Source organism: Oryx dammah, unplaced genomic scaffold (assembly GCF_014754425.2).
Source record: "Oryx dammah isolate SB20612 unplaced genomic scaffold, SCBI_Odam_1.1 HiC_scaffold_26, whole genome shotgun sequence".
In the NCBI taxonomy this organism is placed as follows: Eukaryota; Metazoa; Chordata; class Mammalia; order Artiodactyla; family Bovidae; genus Oryx; species Oryx dammah.
Window position 1 is genome coordinate 66,058,694 of NW_024070210.1, and position 16,396 is coordinate 66,075,089.

General features: G+C 43.9%; 1 protein-coding gene across 1 annotated transcript; it reads left to right on the top strand.

The window, feature by feature from the left end:
• The first annotated feature begins 13,496 nt into the window (after nt 1-13,496).
• Nucleotides 13,497-16,177, top strand: RHOV (ras homolog family member V). Its single transcript, XM_040226899.1, has 3 exons — nt 13,497-13,817; nt 14,592-14,650; nt 14,837-16,177. The coding sequence occupies exons 1-3, from the start codon at nt 13,610-13,612 to the stop codon at nt 15,278-15,280; spliced, it is 711 nt and encodes a 236-aa protein (XP_040082833.1). The 5' UTR covers nt 13,497-13,609; the 3' UTR covers nt 15,281-16,177.
• Nucleotides 16,178-16,396: the final 219 nt, after the last annotated feature.

A 16,396-nucleotide genomic window follows, 5' to 3' on the forward strand; every position in this document is an offset into this window, starting at 1 on the left:
AATGGATATGGTAGGATATCAAACGAGTTTGGTATTTCAGTTTCCAATGTGCGTATGTAAGAGTGAGGTCATAGTTTTATTTAAATGTCAATATTCACAGTGTACTAGAAGTGGCATTCTCTCCAGCTGCTTGGTCTTAAGGTGAAAAGTTTTGGTTGTCAGTACCTATAGTTTGGGGCTTCCCAGGTGGCACTAGTAGTAAAGAACCTGCCTGCCAATGCAGGAGACAGATAAGGATTTGATCCCTGGGTCAGGAAGATCCCCTGGAGGAGGACACAGCAACCTACTTCAGTATTCTTGCCTGGAGAATCAGAGGACAGAGGAGTCTGGTGGGCTGCAGCCTGTAAGGTCTCAAAGAGTCAGACACCCCTGAAGCGACTTAGCACGCAGGCACCTATAGTTTTATTCATTTTTAGGGAGTTTGGGAGTCTTAGGGGGGAGGTAGATGCTTTGTCCCAGCACGACCTCTCCAGGCGCCACTCCCAGGCTGGCTGTTGCTTTCTCTACCACCACCCTCCTGCACTGTTTCTCCAGAAGCTCTTCTCAGTATGTGGAACCTAACTTAGTCAGATGCTGCTGGACGAGTCGCGGGCCCCTCTGAACGCCTCTCGTTTCCTCAACTGTAAATGGTGAAGGTAGAACAAGACTATTTCTTAACAGTCTGTGGTTCTCTGAAAGCCAAACCCTTCTCACAGTCCCTTTGGAGACACATGGGGACAGCTTCCAGGGAATAATGGTTTTCACGTCACTGCCTCCAAGCCGGTTTCTATGCTTCTTATCTATCCCTTAGTCTAGGATACATTTTAAAAGATGCTTCAGCCAAGAAGCCTTCTCTGATTATGTGAAACCAAATAAAATCTAACAACCAGTCCTCATCCTGCCTCCAATCTTTTAGGTCATAAGACCTGACACACTGTAAGCACTTGGGAAGTGCCTGCTGTATTAATGCATGACTTGACACACTAATGTGTATTTACATGCATACCATCACACTACATATGTCTATGTATTCACCCACATGTCCTCTTGCATAAACTGTTTTCAAACTTAAAAATAATGAGATCTTTGTATTCAGTTCAGTTCAGTTCAGTCGTTCAGTCGTGTCCGACTCTTTGCGACCCCATGAATCGCAGCACGCCAGGCCTCCCTGTCTATCACCATCTCCCGGAGTTCACCCAGACTCATGTCCATCAAGTCCGTGATGCCATCCAGCCATCCCATCCTCGCTCGTCCCCTTCTCCTCCTGCCCCCAATCCCTCCCAGCATCAGAGTCTTTTCCAATGAGTCAACTCTTCGCATGAGGTGGCCAAAGTACTGGAGTTTCAGCTTCAGCATCATTCCCTCCAAGGAAATCCCAGGGTTGATCTCCTTCAGAATGGACTGGTTGGATCTCCTTGCAGTCTAAGGGACTCTCAAGAGTCTTCTCCAACACCACAGTATTAAGAATAAAAATAATAACACAACAAAAACAATAAAATCCAAATTGTTCAAGAAGACCAGTAATATGTAGTGTTGTGAGGCTGTAAAGCAACTGGAATTCATTGCTGGTGGGAATGTAAAATGGTGCAACTGTTCATAGCCACTTAACATGCACTGACTTTATGACTCAGCACTTCCATACCTGGGTATTTACCTGAGAGGAAGAAAACATATACCCACTTAAAGATTTTGGACCAAATGTTTATAGCAGCTCTATTCATAATAGCCCCAAGCTGGAAACAACTCAAATGTCTATCAATACGAGAATAAACAAATAGTAGTACATCCATTCAATACTATTCAGAATTTAAAAAGAAAAAAATTATGCTTACACACAGGGCTTCCCTAGTAGCTCAGTGGTGAAGAATCAGCCTGCAGTTCAGGAGATGCATGTTCCATCCCTGGGTCAGGAAGATCCCCTGGAGAAAGAAATGGCAACCCATTTTAGTATTATTGCCTGTAAAATCTCATGGACAGAGGAGCCTGGCCGGCTACAGTCCATAGAATCGCAAAAGAATCAGACACAACTTAGTTACTAAATAACAACAACCCTTACATACAACAGCATGAATGAATCTCAAAAGCATGCTGAGTTTTAAGAGGTCAGACATAAGACAGTAGACAGAGCCTGATTCTGTTTATTTAAAACTATAATAGGCAAAAATAAAACTTTATCAACAGAAAACTGTTCAATGTTTGCTTGGGAACTGGCATAGGGTGGAGGATTGACTAGAAAGAAGCAAGAAGGAACTTTATAGAGGAAATGGAAATGTTTTGTATCTTGATTGTGGTGTGGTGAATACATTGGTTGAAACTCCTTAAACTATACAGTTAAAATGGGTGTATCTTAGATGTAAATGATATCTCAATAGAGTAGATTGTTATACCAAATGTAATTTTATTTTTTAATAATTTTATTTACTTGTTTTTATTATTTATGTTTGGCTGTGCAGGATCTTCGTTGCCACGCAAGCTTTTCTCTAGCTGCGGAGAGTGAGGGCTACTCTTCACTGTGATGCACAGACTTTTCACTGTGGTGGCTTCTCAAGTTGTGGAGCATAGGCACTCTGCGGGCTTCAGCAGTGGTGGATTTTGGGCTCAGTAGATGTGGCTCCTCCACTCTAGAGCACAGGCTGAATAGTTGTGGCGCTCAGGCTAAGTTGCTCCTCAGCATGTGGGATTTTCTCGGATCAGGGATCAAGCCCGTGTCTCCTGTATTGGCAGGCAGATTCTTTACCACTGAGCCACCAGGGAAGCCCTGCAATAGCAAAATTTTAAAAAGATCTCTGCCCAAATGTCAGAATGGATATTAGAGTTTATAAGATAAAAGATAAAATGCTTTGTAGCCCATAATTATTTTTCTTTACATTTTTTAAAAAACTGAAGTATAGTTGGTTTACAATATTGTGTTAGTTTCAGGCAGATAGCAAAGTGATTCAGTTATATATTTTTTTCATATATTTCTGAAGATAATCTTCAGATTATTTTCCATTATAGGTTACTGCAAGATATTGAATATATTTCCCTATGTTATAAATAAGTCCTTGTTGCTTATCTATTTTAGGCATAGTAGTTTGTATCTGTTTGTATTCCTAATTTATCCCTCCCTGCACCTTCCCTTTTCATAACTGTAAGCCTATTTTCCATATCTGTTTCTGTTTTGTATATAGATTCATTTGTACTATTTTTTAGATTCCACATATAAGTGATATTGTATAATATTTGTCTGACTTGCTTCACCAAGTATACTATTCTCTAGGTCCATTGATGCTGCAAATGGCAATATTTCATTTTTCATGGCTGAGTAATATTCCATTCTGTGTGTGATGTCTCTATCTATCTATCATGTTTTCCTAAACCGTACCTCTTGATGGGATAGCCCATCATCCTTAAGGGGTAGACTGAAAAGTAGGTGGTGGAGCAATAAATGGGGCTCTGTAATCCTGGCTGTATCTTAGGTGTGAGGCCTTGGGCAAGTCATGTAACTTCTATGAAGACTCAGTTTCCCCATCTGTAAAGTAAAGATAATAACAATACCAGTATATTAGAATGATGACTTTTTGTGTTCCCTATCTGAGTCACAGAAGACAAAATTCTGAACCTATCTGTTTTTGAAATTAATTAATATTTATTATATATTTTTGGCGGCGCCAGTTCTTCACGGCTGCTGCCTGAGGGCTTTCTCTGGTTGAGGTGAGCTGGAGCTCCTCTCCAGTTGTGGTGTTGCAGCCTCTCATTACAGTGGCTGCTCTTGTTGCAGAGCACAGGCTCTAGGTGCACAGGCTTCAGCAGTTGAGGCTCATGGGCTCTAGCCCGTGGCCTCAGTTGTTGTGGCCCAGGGCCTAAGTTACTCCCAGGCGTGTGGGATAGTCCCGTACCAGGGATTTAAACTGTGTCCACTGCACTGACAGGTGGATTCTTAACCACTGGACCACCAGGGAAGCCCCCGAACCTATCTTATCTGACAAATGTGTATTGTTCACTCTTAGGCAGGGTTGTGACTTCATCTGAAAAAAACATGACCTGACCCAGGGGAAGATAATTATAATACTAGTGCACCCTTGCAGAGTACTCTCTCTGTACAGACACTATTCCAAGCATTCTCTATAATTCATTTAATCCCCACAACATTCTATGAGGCAGGCACTATCTTAATCCCATTTTACAGACAAGCAAACTGAGGCCCAGAAAAAAAGGCAAGAGCTAGTAAGGGATACAACCTGGATACCAATCCAAGTGCTTTGACCCAGAATCTGTGCTCTTAACCATCAAGGTAGCTTATCTCTTGTTGACAAAAGCATAATTTGTAATAAAGGCAGGGAAAAGAACTTGATTTAGAAATACTAACTTTATACAAACAAATGTGAACAAAACACAGTACCTTTCATATCAACACTTTTATAAAAAATAGTGAAAGCTAATTTTATGTTGGTGTAGAAAATCCTGCTCTGTTTCTAGTTTCAATTGCTATGGTTTAGCTAAAGAGCAGGCTACCCTACTAACAGGGTTAGGGAGACCAACCCTCATGGTTTTAGGGCTGAAAGTTTTGTATCCTGGGGAGGTATCTCTAGGTCTAGCTGTTCCCTGGTGAAATAACCCTGAAGGAAAAGAAAAGCTGTGATGTGACCTGGATTGGGCTCTCGCCTCCCTTCCCAACTCATTTCTCACCACTCACTTCCTTGGTGAGCTGAGCTAGTTTTAGTTACAAAATGGACCAGAGTCTTTCCCTTCTGGGCCGGATTTCTGCTATTCCTTCAGCCTGTTTCCAAGCCCTCTTTGCTTGGTTCACACTCACTCCAAACCCAACCAGACTGATGAAATTCGGCAGGTACACACCTATGTGGTCACGCCAGCGATTAAAATATCCCCTTCCGTGAGTGTGTCTCTCACCATCACTCCTCCCCAGGAGCCAGCCATTAAAGGTTTAATCTCCGGCATACTAGAGATTTTCTAAAAAGCTGCTCCAGCCCAAGGACCAGCATCTCTCTGTGGGCCAAACCAGCTGTTAAATAATGTAAATGCCATCCTTGGTTCAAACTATATAAAATGCAGTTTATATAAGCAATGCCAAGGAGAGCATTTGGATATCATTATTACCTGAATGCTTCTTTATTGAGTCCTTTTTTTTGTAAAGCTGCTAATGTTCATCTTGATCATCAAAGGAAAACACATGCTCTAGGGTTAACCGCAGAAGGTTGAGTGGACCTTGGTGGTCTCAGGCCCCAATTCCTATCCACGGAGACTTTGGACCAGTGGAGCCAGTCTTTGAGGAGAAGCAAGTGAGGATTGGCTGAGCCTTTGGACAAGTGCTTGTGACATCAAGGAACATGGGGCTAATCTCTTTATCATTTGGCAAATCATGCCTCACCATTCATTTATTCATTCCACAAAGAGTTAATAAGCTCCTCTTAAGTGGGATGCCACTGGGCTAGGGCAGTAAGAGCCAGAAGTTGTATGAGCCCCTCTTTGTCCACTATCCTGTGTATAAGATACGCACACAGGAAACACGGAATGTTCTCAAAATGAGTGAGACGGACCTTGAGTTCAGAGAAGGAGGGTTAACATAGGATAAAGCAAGGTGTAGGAACACATGAGCCCTGATTTGTTCATCACTGTGCACTGAGCACTTTCCACAGTGCTTACCCCACAGTGGGTTTGAAAAGAACCTCATGGAATGAAGGGATGAATGAGAACATAATCATAATTCACGATTCTGCCATTCCGACATTGTTGACATGTTGGCGTGCTTCCTTTTTTTCTAAATATACAATGAATGTGTATTTTTAAAAATATTTATTTATTTGGCTCTTCTCAGTTTTAGTTGTGGCATGTGGGATCTAGTTCACTGACCAGGGATTGAACCTGGGCCCCATGTGTTGGGAACTTGGATTCTTAGCCACTGGACCACCAGGGAAGTCCCTGAACGTGTATTTTTTATTTCAGTATTTTTTTTTTTTTGCATAAAAGTAACTTGTTCATTGTTGAAAAGGGAGATAAAATGATGATAAAGCAAAATAATATTAATAGCTAACTTGTGCTTAGTGTTCATTACATATCAGGCAAAATCAGCTTCCCAGCCAGTAGCAATGACTGTCTACATTTTGATCTATGCCCTTCTTATAGGACTTTTTTATTCTAACTGTACACTTAAAAAAAAATACTTGGCTCAAACTGTTTATATAATTCTGTATCATTTTACATTATTTTTTAAAACACTTTCCTATATCATTGGAAGTTCTCTTAAGGATTATTTTAGTGGTTGTTTATCCCATCCTGGGAGTGTACTGTAATCAGAAGCTGTGGATGACAGCAGAGATTCATATACTATCCGGCAGTGAATAGGGATTCACTGTAGTGTTTTGAATGGGAGAGTAACAGAATAAACTTGTTGTCTTAGGAAGCTTGAGCGCACTAGAAATGAGAAAGACAAAGTCAAGGAGGCAGGCAGGAAGTGATTCTTTGGGCAAGGGATGCCAAAAGGAAGAGGAGTGTCAAGTACTTCACAAAAAGGACTGAAGATGGAGAGGAAGGAGTCCAAGCACATTGTGAGGTTTGAAGACTAGTCGGCTCCAACTCTTTCCAATCCATTAGCTGGAGAGAATTGGGTTAGCATTTTCAGAAATGAGGAAGTTAGGAGGAGAGCTCTATTAATGAAATGAGAGAAGAGTACTTTTATATGAACATTTTTAGCTGGAACTCCTGCAGGAGGTTAAAAACAAACAAAAATACTGGGCAGGGCTTGAGAGCAAAGTCTGAGTAAAAGTGAGAGGTTTGAGGAGGTAGAAGCGGTGGGATCAAGTGAGTAGAGATGAGGTGGAGAGAAAGGCAGGGAGAAGAAAAGACTAAGGCTGGATGTTGGGAGAAGGGCAGGGCTGAGCAGAAGCCAAGGAGGTAGTCAGATCCTTGGGACAGATGGCGTGGAGAGGCTGGAGGGGAGATGAACAAGATCTGTTCCCCTGGTACCAGGAGGCTAACTCAGCCCAGGCCACTGAATTTTGCTTCTAACACCCTCCCAGGATGCAGCACAAGGAGTTGAGAAAAATCCAATTATTGTCTTATAATCATCAGTATGTAGGTAAATAAGTAGTTTTTCCCAGGTTTATTAAGTGTTGGATATAAAATTCTTTTTCTTGCATCCTCTTTTTATTTCAAAGCTTTCTGACCTGCTAATTGAGTCTCTGGGCTCCTTCTGAGCAGCAGGCCTGATTCAGAAGTCTCGGAGTGGAGTATGCAGAGGATATAGCAAAAGATTACAAGAGGCACGTTTCACCGACAAACGGCCTCAGCACTGAACTTTTTGGGTAAACGCTTCCTTTTTTGCTAATCCTTTTTTCAACAATAGAAGAATCTTAGTGGTGGATATGGGTAGATTTCTTTTGGTTTATTGAGTTGAGGTTTTGCTGGAGGTATTCCAATGTGTGCAGTAATTTTAAATAAGATCAGGGCTTAATAGAAATGCCTAGGAATTTGACCACACCTGCTGCTGCTGCTGCTAAGTCGCTTCAGTCATGTCCGACTCTGTGTGACCTCATAGATGGCAGTCCACCAGGCTCCCCCGTCCCTGGGATTCTCCAGGCAAGAATACTGGAGTGGGTTGCCGTTTCCTTCTCCAATATATGACAGTGAAAAGTGAAAGTGAAGTCACTCAGTTGTGTCCGACTCTTAGCGACCCCATGGACTGAAGCCTGCCAGGCTCCTCTGTCCATGGGATTTTCCAAGCAAAAGAGTACTGGAGTCGGGTGCCATTGCCTTCTGGCGAACCTATTGATTGCTAGTTTTGGGATGGTCTGCCACTTAGGAGCCTCTTTGATCTTGAGGCTAGTTTCCTAACTTTGCTGGACCCCCGTATACTCCGCCCACATCCCTCAAACCGCTCAGCAATTGCACTTGGATATCTTATGAGATAGAGCAAACTAAAGAAGCTTCACAAGTCTAAAGCGCCATACACCTTGTGTTGGACACTTTGGAAACAAAACTTTATGACTGCCATGATTCAATGTCAGGACCACGTTTCAGTTTTTTTTGTGTGTTTGTTTTTCCACTAAATAAAACTATTTTATTAATCTTACACTCTGCCTAAGCTAGCTAAATTTTTTTTAACTTAAGGCTTAGTTTTTTTTTTTAATATAGTTGACTTAAAATATTAGTTTCAGATGTACTACATAGTGATTTGACATTTGCATACATTATGAGATGATCACCATAATTTGTCACCACACAAAGTTATTACAATATTATTGACCATATACCTTATGCTATGCTGAATATTACATCCTCATGGTTTCTTTTATAACTTGAGGATTGTACCTCTTAATCTCCTAAGTATTTCACCCCCATCCTCCTTCCTTCTGGCATCTACCTGTTTGTTCTCTGTAGAACTCATAGATGAGTCTGGTTTTATTTTGTTTTGTCTTTTAAACATTTTAATTAATTTTTTTTAGGCTGTGCCACACAGCATCTGAGATCTTAGTCCCCCAACCAAGGATTGAAACTGAACCCCCTGCAGTGGAAAGGTGGAGTCTTAACCACTGAATTGCCTGAGAAGTCCTGAGTTGTTTTGTTTTTTAGAGACTACACATAAGTCAGGTCATAGAGTATTTGTCTTTCTCTGTCAGATTTAGTTCACTTAACATAATACCCTCTAGATCCATCCATGTTGTAACAAATGGCAAAATTTCACTGGTTATGGCTGAGTAATATTCCTTGGCACATGTATACAACATCTTTTTCCATTCATCTATTGATGGACACTTAAGTTGTTTCTTGGCTATTGTAAATAATACTACAGTGAATACCGGAGTGCATATACCTTTTTGAATTACTGTTTTTTGTTTTCTTCAGATAAATACCCAGAAGTGAAATTGCTGGATCATATGGTAGCTCTTCTTTACCATCTGAGCCACCAGGGAAGCAGAAATGCAGGAGACCTGGGTTTGATCCTTGGGCTAGGAAAATCCCCTGGAGAAGGGAATGGCTACCTGCTCCAGTATTCTTGCCTGGAGCATTTCATGGACAGGGGAGCCTGGCAGATTACAGTCCATGAAGTCACAAAGAGTTGGACATGACTGAGTGACTAACACCTGGTAGTACTATTTTTAATATTTTGAGGAAACTTCATACTCTTTTCCATAGTGACTGCATCAGTTTACACTCCCACCAATAATGTGCAAGTGTTCTCTTTTCTCCACATTCTCACCAACACATTGTTCTTTTTGATGACAGCCATTCTCACAGCTGTGCTTTTAACTTGCATTTCCCTGATGATGAACATCTTTTCATATGCCTGTTGGCCATCTGTGTGTCTTATTTAGAAAAACGTCTATTCAGGTCCTCTGCCATTTTTAAATCAGGTGTTTTGTTGTTGCGGTTGTTGAACTGTATGAGTTCTTTGTGCATTTTGGATATAGTTTCAATATAGTCCCTTTATTGGGTATATTGTTTGCAAATATCTTCCCCATTCAGTAGGCTGTCTTTTTGTTTTGTTGATAGTTTCTTTCTATGTGCAAAATCTTTTTAGTTTGATGTAGTCCTGTTTGCTTATTTTTGCTTTTATTTCCCTTTCTAAGAGACAGACCCCCCAAAAAATATTGCTAAGATTGATGTCAGAGAGCATACTGCTTATGTATTCTTCTAGGAGGTTTATGGTTTCGGGTCTTACATTTAAGTCTTAACCCATTTTGAGTTTATTTCGGGATATGGTGTGAGAAAGTAGTCCAGATTTGATTCTTTTGCATGTAGCTGTCCAGTGTCACCAACAGCATTTATTGAAGAGCCTGTCTTTTCCCCATTCTATATTCTTGCCGCCTTTATTATAGATTAATGATCATATTAGCGTGGGTTTATTTCTGGGTTCTATATTCTGTTCCATTGATCTATGTGTCTTTTTTTGTGTTAATACCATACCTTTAAAATTAGGGTTTTTTTTTTTAATAGACTTTAGAACAGTTTAGACTTATAGAAAAATCAAGAAGATAGCACAAAGTTTCCCTGTCTTTCACACTCAGGTTCCCCTATTATAAATATTTTACATTATATTGTACATATTTTCCAGTAGTCATGTATGGATGTGAGAGTTGGACTATAAAGAAAGCTGAGCGCTGAAGAATTGATGTTTTTGAACTGTGGTATTGGAAAAGACTCTTGAGAGGTCCTTGGACTGCAAGGAGATCCAGCCAGTCCATCCTAAAGGAGATCGGTCCTGAGTGTTCATTGGAAGGACTGATGTTGAAGCTGAAACTCCAATACTTTGGCCACCTGATGTAAAGAGCTGACTGATTTGAAAAGACCCTGATGCTGGGAAAGATTGAAGGCAGGAGGAGAAGGGGATGACAGAGGATACAATGGTTGGATGGCATCACCAACTCAATGGACATGAGTTTGAGTGAACTCCGGGAGTTGGTGATGGACAGGGAGGCCTGGCATGCTGCAATCCATGGGGTCTCAAAGAGTCGGACATGACTGAGTGACTGAACTGAACTGATTGTACATTTTGATTTCACTGATTGTCACAATTAATGAACCAGAATTAGTCCATTATTATTAACTCAGGTTTACATTTTATTCAGAATTCCTTAGTTTTTACCTAATGTCCTGTTTCTCTTCCAAACTCCCACCCAGAATACCACATTACATTTAGTTGTCATGTCTCCTTGGGCTCCTCTTGTCTGGGGCCGTTTTCCATACTTTCTTTGTTTGATGACCTTGACAGTTTTGAGAAGTACTGGACCACCTTTTGGTAGAGTGTCTCTCAGTTGGAACTTTTCCTATGTTTTTCTCATGATTAGACTGGAATTCTTGAGAGGAAGGCCACAGAGGTCAAATGTCATTCTCTTTGCATCACATCAAAGGTACATACCATCAACTTGACTTATCAATGGTGATCTTAATCTTGATCACCTGCTTGAGGTGGTGTTTGTCTGGATTTTCCACTGTAAAGTTGTTTTCTCCCCTACCCTTTTCAGTCTTTGCAAGAAAGTCACTATGCATGGCCCACAAGAGTGGTGGTCTACTCTCTTCTTTAAGGGTAGAATATCTACATACAGTATTTGGGATCATTCACGAGAAGTTTTATATATTATCCCCCGTTTATATCAGAATAGATATGCTAGTTATTTTATATTTGGGATTATAATCCAATACTGGTTTATTTTATTGCTCAAACTGTCCCAGGTTTGGCCTGTGGAAGCTCTTTCAGTTGGCTCCTGGGTCCTCTAATGTATCTCCAGCTTCCTGTTGCTTTGTTTGTTTGGCACTTCCTTACTTTCTGTACTACAAAATGTTCCAGGCTCATCTTGTATATTTCCTGCTCCACTCCTAAATTCGATCAGCCCTCCAAGGAGAAAGACAAGGCAACGTTTTAATCTTAGCAAATGTGTATCTGACTGGAAGTTGGGACAATTTCTCAGGTGGACAGGAATAAGACTCAGGCCACCCTCGGGAGGGGACTTTCCCAGCAGCAGCAGCAACCAGAATTGCAAGTCTTTAGTGAGAAATAGATGACTCACCAGCTCCCCAGGTTGTCTCCTCCTCCCCTCTCTTGCTGACAAGACTGTCCCTAAACCAGCTCAGGTTAGAAAGTGTCCCCATCCACAGGGCCAGCAAAGAATGGCCTGTTGCAGGCCAAGTGGGGTTTAACCATGACCAGCTGATACCTCCCCCATTTGTATTATTTATATTCCCTTCTACCTGCAGAAAGAATTAAACATGATTACTTTCAAATTTACAGCTACAATAAAACTATTTTTAATAATAGTTTGGGTAAAAGGATAAGAGCATGGTGAAGAAGAGTATGTGTGTAGTAATTTTGTCCCAGACACCCAGACTGGGGCAATTTCCCTAGGTTCCCTGAATCACAGATTGCTAGCACCAGAAATAAGAAATCTTTAAGAAATAAATATAAAATAAGGAAGCTTCACCTAGCATGTTATAGCTGAAATGGAGCAAGTGATTTCTCAGAAATTACACAGCTAATGAGTTGAAGAAGTGCGAATACTGGGGCAGGTCTCTTGATGTCTAGGTCTTTTCAAATCCCCATTCTTGCCTCCCTTTCCAGGAGAGCAAAAAGAATAGCTTTCAGACCTTCTGAGTGCCACAGTGTGAAGGCAGCACTTTTAGGCTTCTTTCACTCACCGGATGTCTTATGTGGATGTGTCTGAGAAGTCATAGGGGCTATAAGTTCAGTTCAGTTCAGTTCAGTCGCTCAGTAGTGTCCGACTCTTTGCGACCCCATGAATTACAGCACGCCAGGCCTCCCTGTCCATCACCAAGGGGTTATTAGCATCCACAGATACTTGGAGGTAAGAAATGTAGGATGTAGACACTGGGATACAGAAGCGAATACTGGGGATCCTACCGTTTCTCCACAGTCAAGTTTTTAATGGTTAAATCAGCAACTTTCTAGTTGTTGTCCTCAACATTTGCTCAACAGTTGGTGGTGGAGGGGAGGGTAAGGAATAAAAATCAGAAATCTTGAAACTTTTTTCAAGAGATTTTGAGATTTGGACTTAGGGATTTTTATACTACCTACTGCTTGAAAAATACAATTATTTCTTTTCTTCAATTTTCACTAAACTACTTCCAACACTCTCCCTTCAACAACTCGTGAAGGAGGTGTTTTCAATGATCTTTATATAGGCTGAGATCTTTGTATAGGCTTGGAATTCAGAGAAAGGATTCTGGGCCTGGTGTCACTTGGTGTGGCTACAATAAAGAGATGAAATTAGCATCAGGCTATTCTTCACTTGCTCTCTTGGTGACCTTACTAGGGCTACATGAGATATCATGTCTTTATCTATAAACACCTTCTAGGGCAAGGATAATGGGTGGCCCAGGACAGCATCAGCAAACAGGTAATTATTATCTGCTTTTGATGATGATGAAGATAATATTAGAGACTTTGGGGATATAGAAAATATTCAGTTGGAGAATTGTCCTTGAAGATCCTCCCCAGCTAGCTTCTCCAGCATCCCGAGATCCTTCAAAGGAGCGGAGTGAAGGTGTTTAAAGCCTGCCTTCAGGCTGAATCTAGAGGAAACTCTTCTGTGGAAGAGGTACAGTATATTCTTGCCGGCCGTGTTCCCTCTTGAGTTTATCTTCTGCCTCTTCATGATCTCTTTATTTTTAAAAAGTAATTCATTAGTAAAATTATTATGCAGCCTTTTTAATACTCAAACATGTCTTTTTTTATTGTTTTCATTTGAATAAACGTTTAATTTGAACATGTTGCAGTGTGTGTTCTGCGATTTGCTTCTTCTTCCTAACAATAAATCCTGGATATCTGTCTCTGCCAGGATACCGAGATCTGCCTCATCTGGGCAATTCTTTGTTCTCGAACTTGTGTGATTCCCTGAGCGTCCGTTTTCGGCCTGCGTCTCTACCTCCTGGTATTAGAGACTGCCTGACCTCTTGCGGCGTGCTGTAGAGGGAGGTCCTGGAGGAGGCTCGGAGGGTGGGCGGGGTCCGAGGCCGCTTGGGGTATGCAGATGAGGTGGGCGGGGTCCACATATACCCACGGGTAGCGGCTGGGGGTTGAGCTGGGTCTCCGCGGATTCAGAGGCAACCTACGGAACGTGCTTCACCGATCACAGCGGAGCCTGGTCCCCGGCTGTCCCCGCTGTCCCCGGAGCGGGCCATGCCCCCGCGGGAGCTAAGCGAAGCCGAGTCGTCCCCTCTCCGATCCCCGACCCCTCCCCCGGGACGGGGCAGCGCGTCCCCCGAGCTGGGCATAAAGTGCGTGCTGGTGGGCGACGGCGCGGTGGGCAAGAGCAGCCTCATCGTCAGCTACACCTGCAATGGGTACCCCGCGCGCTACCGGCCCACAGCGCTGGACACCTTCTCCGGTACGTTCAACGGCCGCGTGGCTGGGGGTGGGGTTGTGCACTCGGGGGCTGCGTCTGGAGCAGAGGAACCAGTGCACCGAAGCCCCCGGGGAGGCTGGCGGGAACAGGCCCCGAGGTGGCGCTGCTGAGGCTTGGTGGGATCCAGGACGCTCTTTCTTTTTCTTAAAAAAAATTTTTTTTTCATTTATCTTTAGCTGTGCTGAGTCTTCGTTGCTGCGCGGGTTTTTCTCTAGTTGCGGCGAATGGGAACTACTGTTCGTTGCAGTTCGCTGCTTCTCGCTGCGGCGGCTTCGCTTGTTGCGGAGCACCGGCTCTAGAGCGTCCCGGCTTCAGTAGTTACCGCACGTTTAGTTTCGGTTCCAGGGCTCTAGAGCACAGGCTCAATAGTTGTGGTCATGGGCTCAGTTGCTCTGAGGCATGTGGGATCTTCCTGGACCAGGGCTCGAACCACTGTCTCCTGCATTGGCACATGGATTTTTTACCAGTGAGCCACCAGGGAAGCCTCTTTTTCTTTTCTTTATTCGAGTGTAATTTCTTTACAATGTTGTGTTAGTTTCTGCTCTGCAACGAAGTGAATCAGCTATATGTATACCTATGCCTCCCTCTTGAACACTCGCCTCCCCCCATACCACCCATCACAGAGCACAGAGCTGAGCTCTCTGGGCTGTACTATAGGTTCCCACTAGCCATTTTATACACGGTGGTGTATCTACATCAAGCCTAATCTCAGAACGCTCTTTCTGACTCAGTCTTTCCCCTGCCTCTCCCCTGCAGTGCAAGTCCTGGTTGATGGAGCCCCGGTGCGCATTGAGCTCTGGGACACAGCGGGACAGGTGAGAAGTAGGAGCATCCTCTACTGATCTGGGGTGAGGTGGGTTGGAGGCTGGGAGGATCCCAGGTCCATCAGGAATGGAGAAGGCCTTGAGCCCTTAGTTGTGAGTCTCAGTCTTTAAACCCAGGTGACAAGGGATTCCCTGCATCCTGTGGCAGGGAATAATGGCCTGGACTTTCCATCCTAGGAAGACTTTGACCGCCTTCGCTCCCTCTGCTACCCGGATACAGATGTCTTCCTGGCCTGCTTCAGTGTGGTGCAGCCCAGCTCCTTCCAAAACATCACAGAGAAATGGCTGCCAGAGATTCGTACTCACAATCCCCAGGCGCCCGTGCTGCTGGTGGGTACCCAGGCTGACCTGAGGGATGATGTCAATGTACTGATTCAGCTGGACCAGGGGGGCCGGGAAGGCCCGGTGCCTCAACCCCAGGCTCAGGGTCTGGCTGAGAAGATCCGGGCCTGCTGCTACCTGGAGTGCTCTGCCTTGACGCAGAAGAACTTGAAGGAGGTGTTTGACTCAGCCATTCTCAGTGCCATTGAGCACAAAGCCCGGCTGGAGAAGAAACTGAACGCCAAAGGTGTGCGCACCCTCTCCCGCTGCCGCTGGAAGAAGTTCTTCTGTTTTGTTTGAACAGCTGTGGCAGCAAAATGATCAGTAGGCCAATGGCCACAGACTTCTAGAACCTGAGATGTGGGGCCTTTGAGGGGCTCTGCTGGCAGGGCCAGGCCACCCCCATGGGACTCAGTTCCCATCTGAACGCTGTGGAGCCATGGGCCTTTAACTGCCCGCTGTTATATGCCAGGGTGAGCCTAGGGTCTGGAGGAGGGAAGGCTCTGACTTGGATTTCTGTGGTCAAGGCTGACAAAGAAATCCTAGTACTTTGATTTTCATGGGATGATCCTGACAGCGGCAGCTGCCTCCAAGCAGTTTGGGATCCAATTCCCAGTTTCTTATTATGGGCCCTCAAGCCAGCCTGGCTGAATTAGGACCCCTTGTGGTGGTCCCCACCCCTTCCTTGGCCCAGGGGTGAGGAAGAGCCTGAAGAACAGCTGGGCATCTCAGAAGGCTGGAAGGTATCCAGCCCTGATTTGGAGAGTTTAGAATGAATTGAATAAGACAGAGGTCTGTGAGAGATTCAGAAGGAGCAGAAAGTACAGCCTTGGAGCCTTAGGACTTGAGGCAGGCTGGGGAAAAGACAGATCAGAGGGCTTCTCTTGGAACGAAGAAGAGAAAGGAGAGTAGAGAAGTGGGGCAGCTGAAGAGCAAGGCTGACACTTGGGCTGTCCTCAAAGCCTCAAGGCCAGGGAGGGCGGGGCTGGTGCCTGAGAAGAACTGGGTCTCAGGGCTCCCTAAGCACTGCCCAAACTGGCTGGACAGGAGTGGGGCAGGAAGTGAGAGGCAAGGCCCAGCAAGAGGAGGGGGAGGAGCTGCAAATCGGAGCCTAAAGGAAGAAGGGGCTTTCTCCAAAGTCATAGCCTAGAAGACAGGGCAATGTGGAATCTGCAAATAAAGCCTTAAGTTTCTGAAGCTGCTGTCTCTGTGTCTTTTTCTGGAGAGGTCAGCATATTGGTCTCTCAAGACCCAACAGTTTGGATAGACAGCTTGGGTACCAAAAGACTGAGGCTAGATTGAAAGGTGAGGGCTGGTCTAGATGGGACAGTGATGGGAACTGGCCTGCAGGGAGGGGTTTGGGGCGCCCTGTTTGGGGCTTAGCTGGTTCCCAGGAGAGCTAGCGTGGGAAGCAGC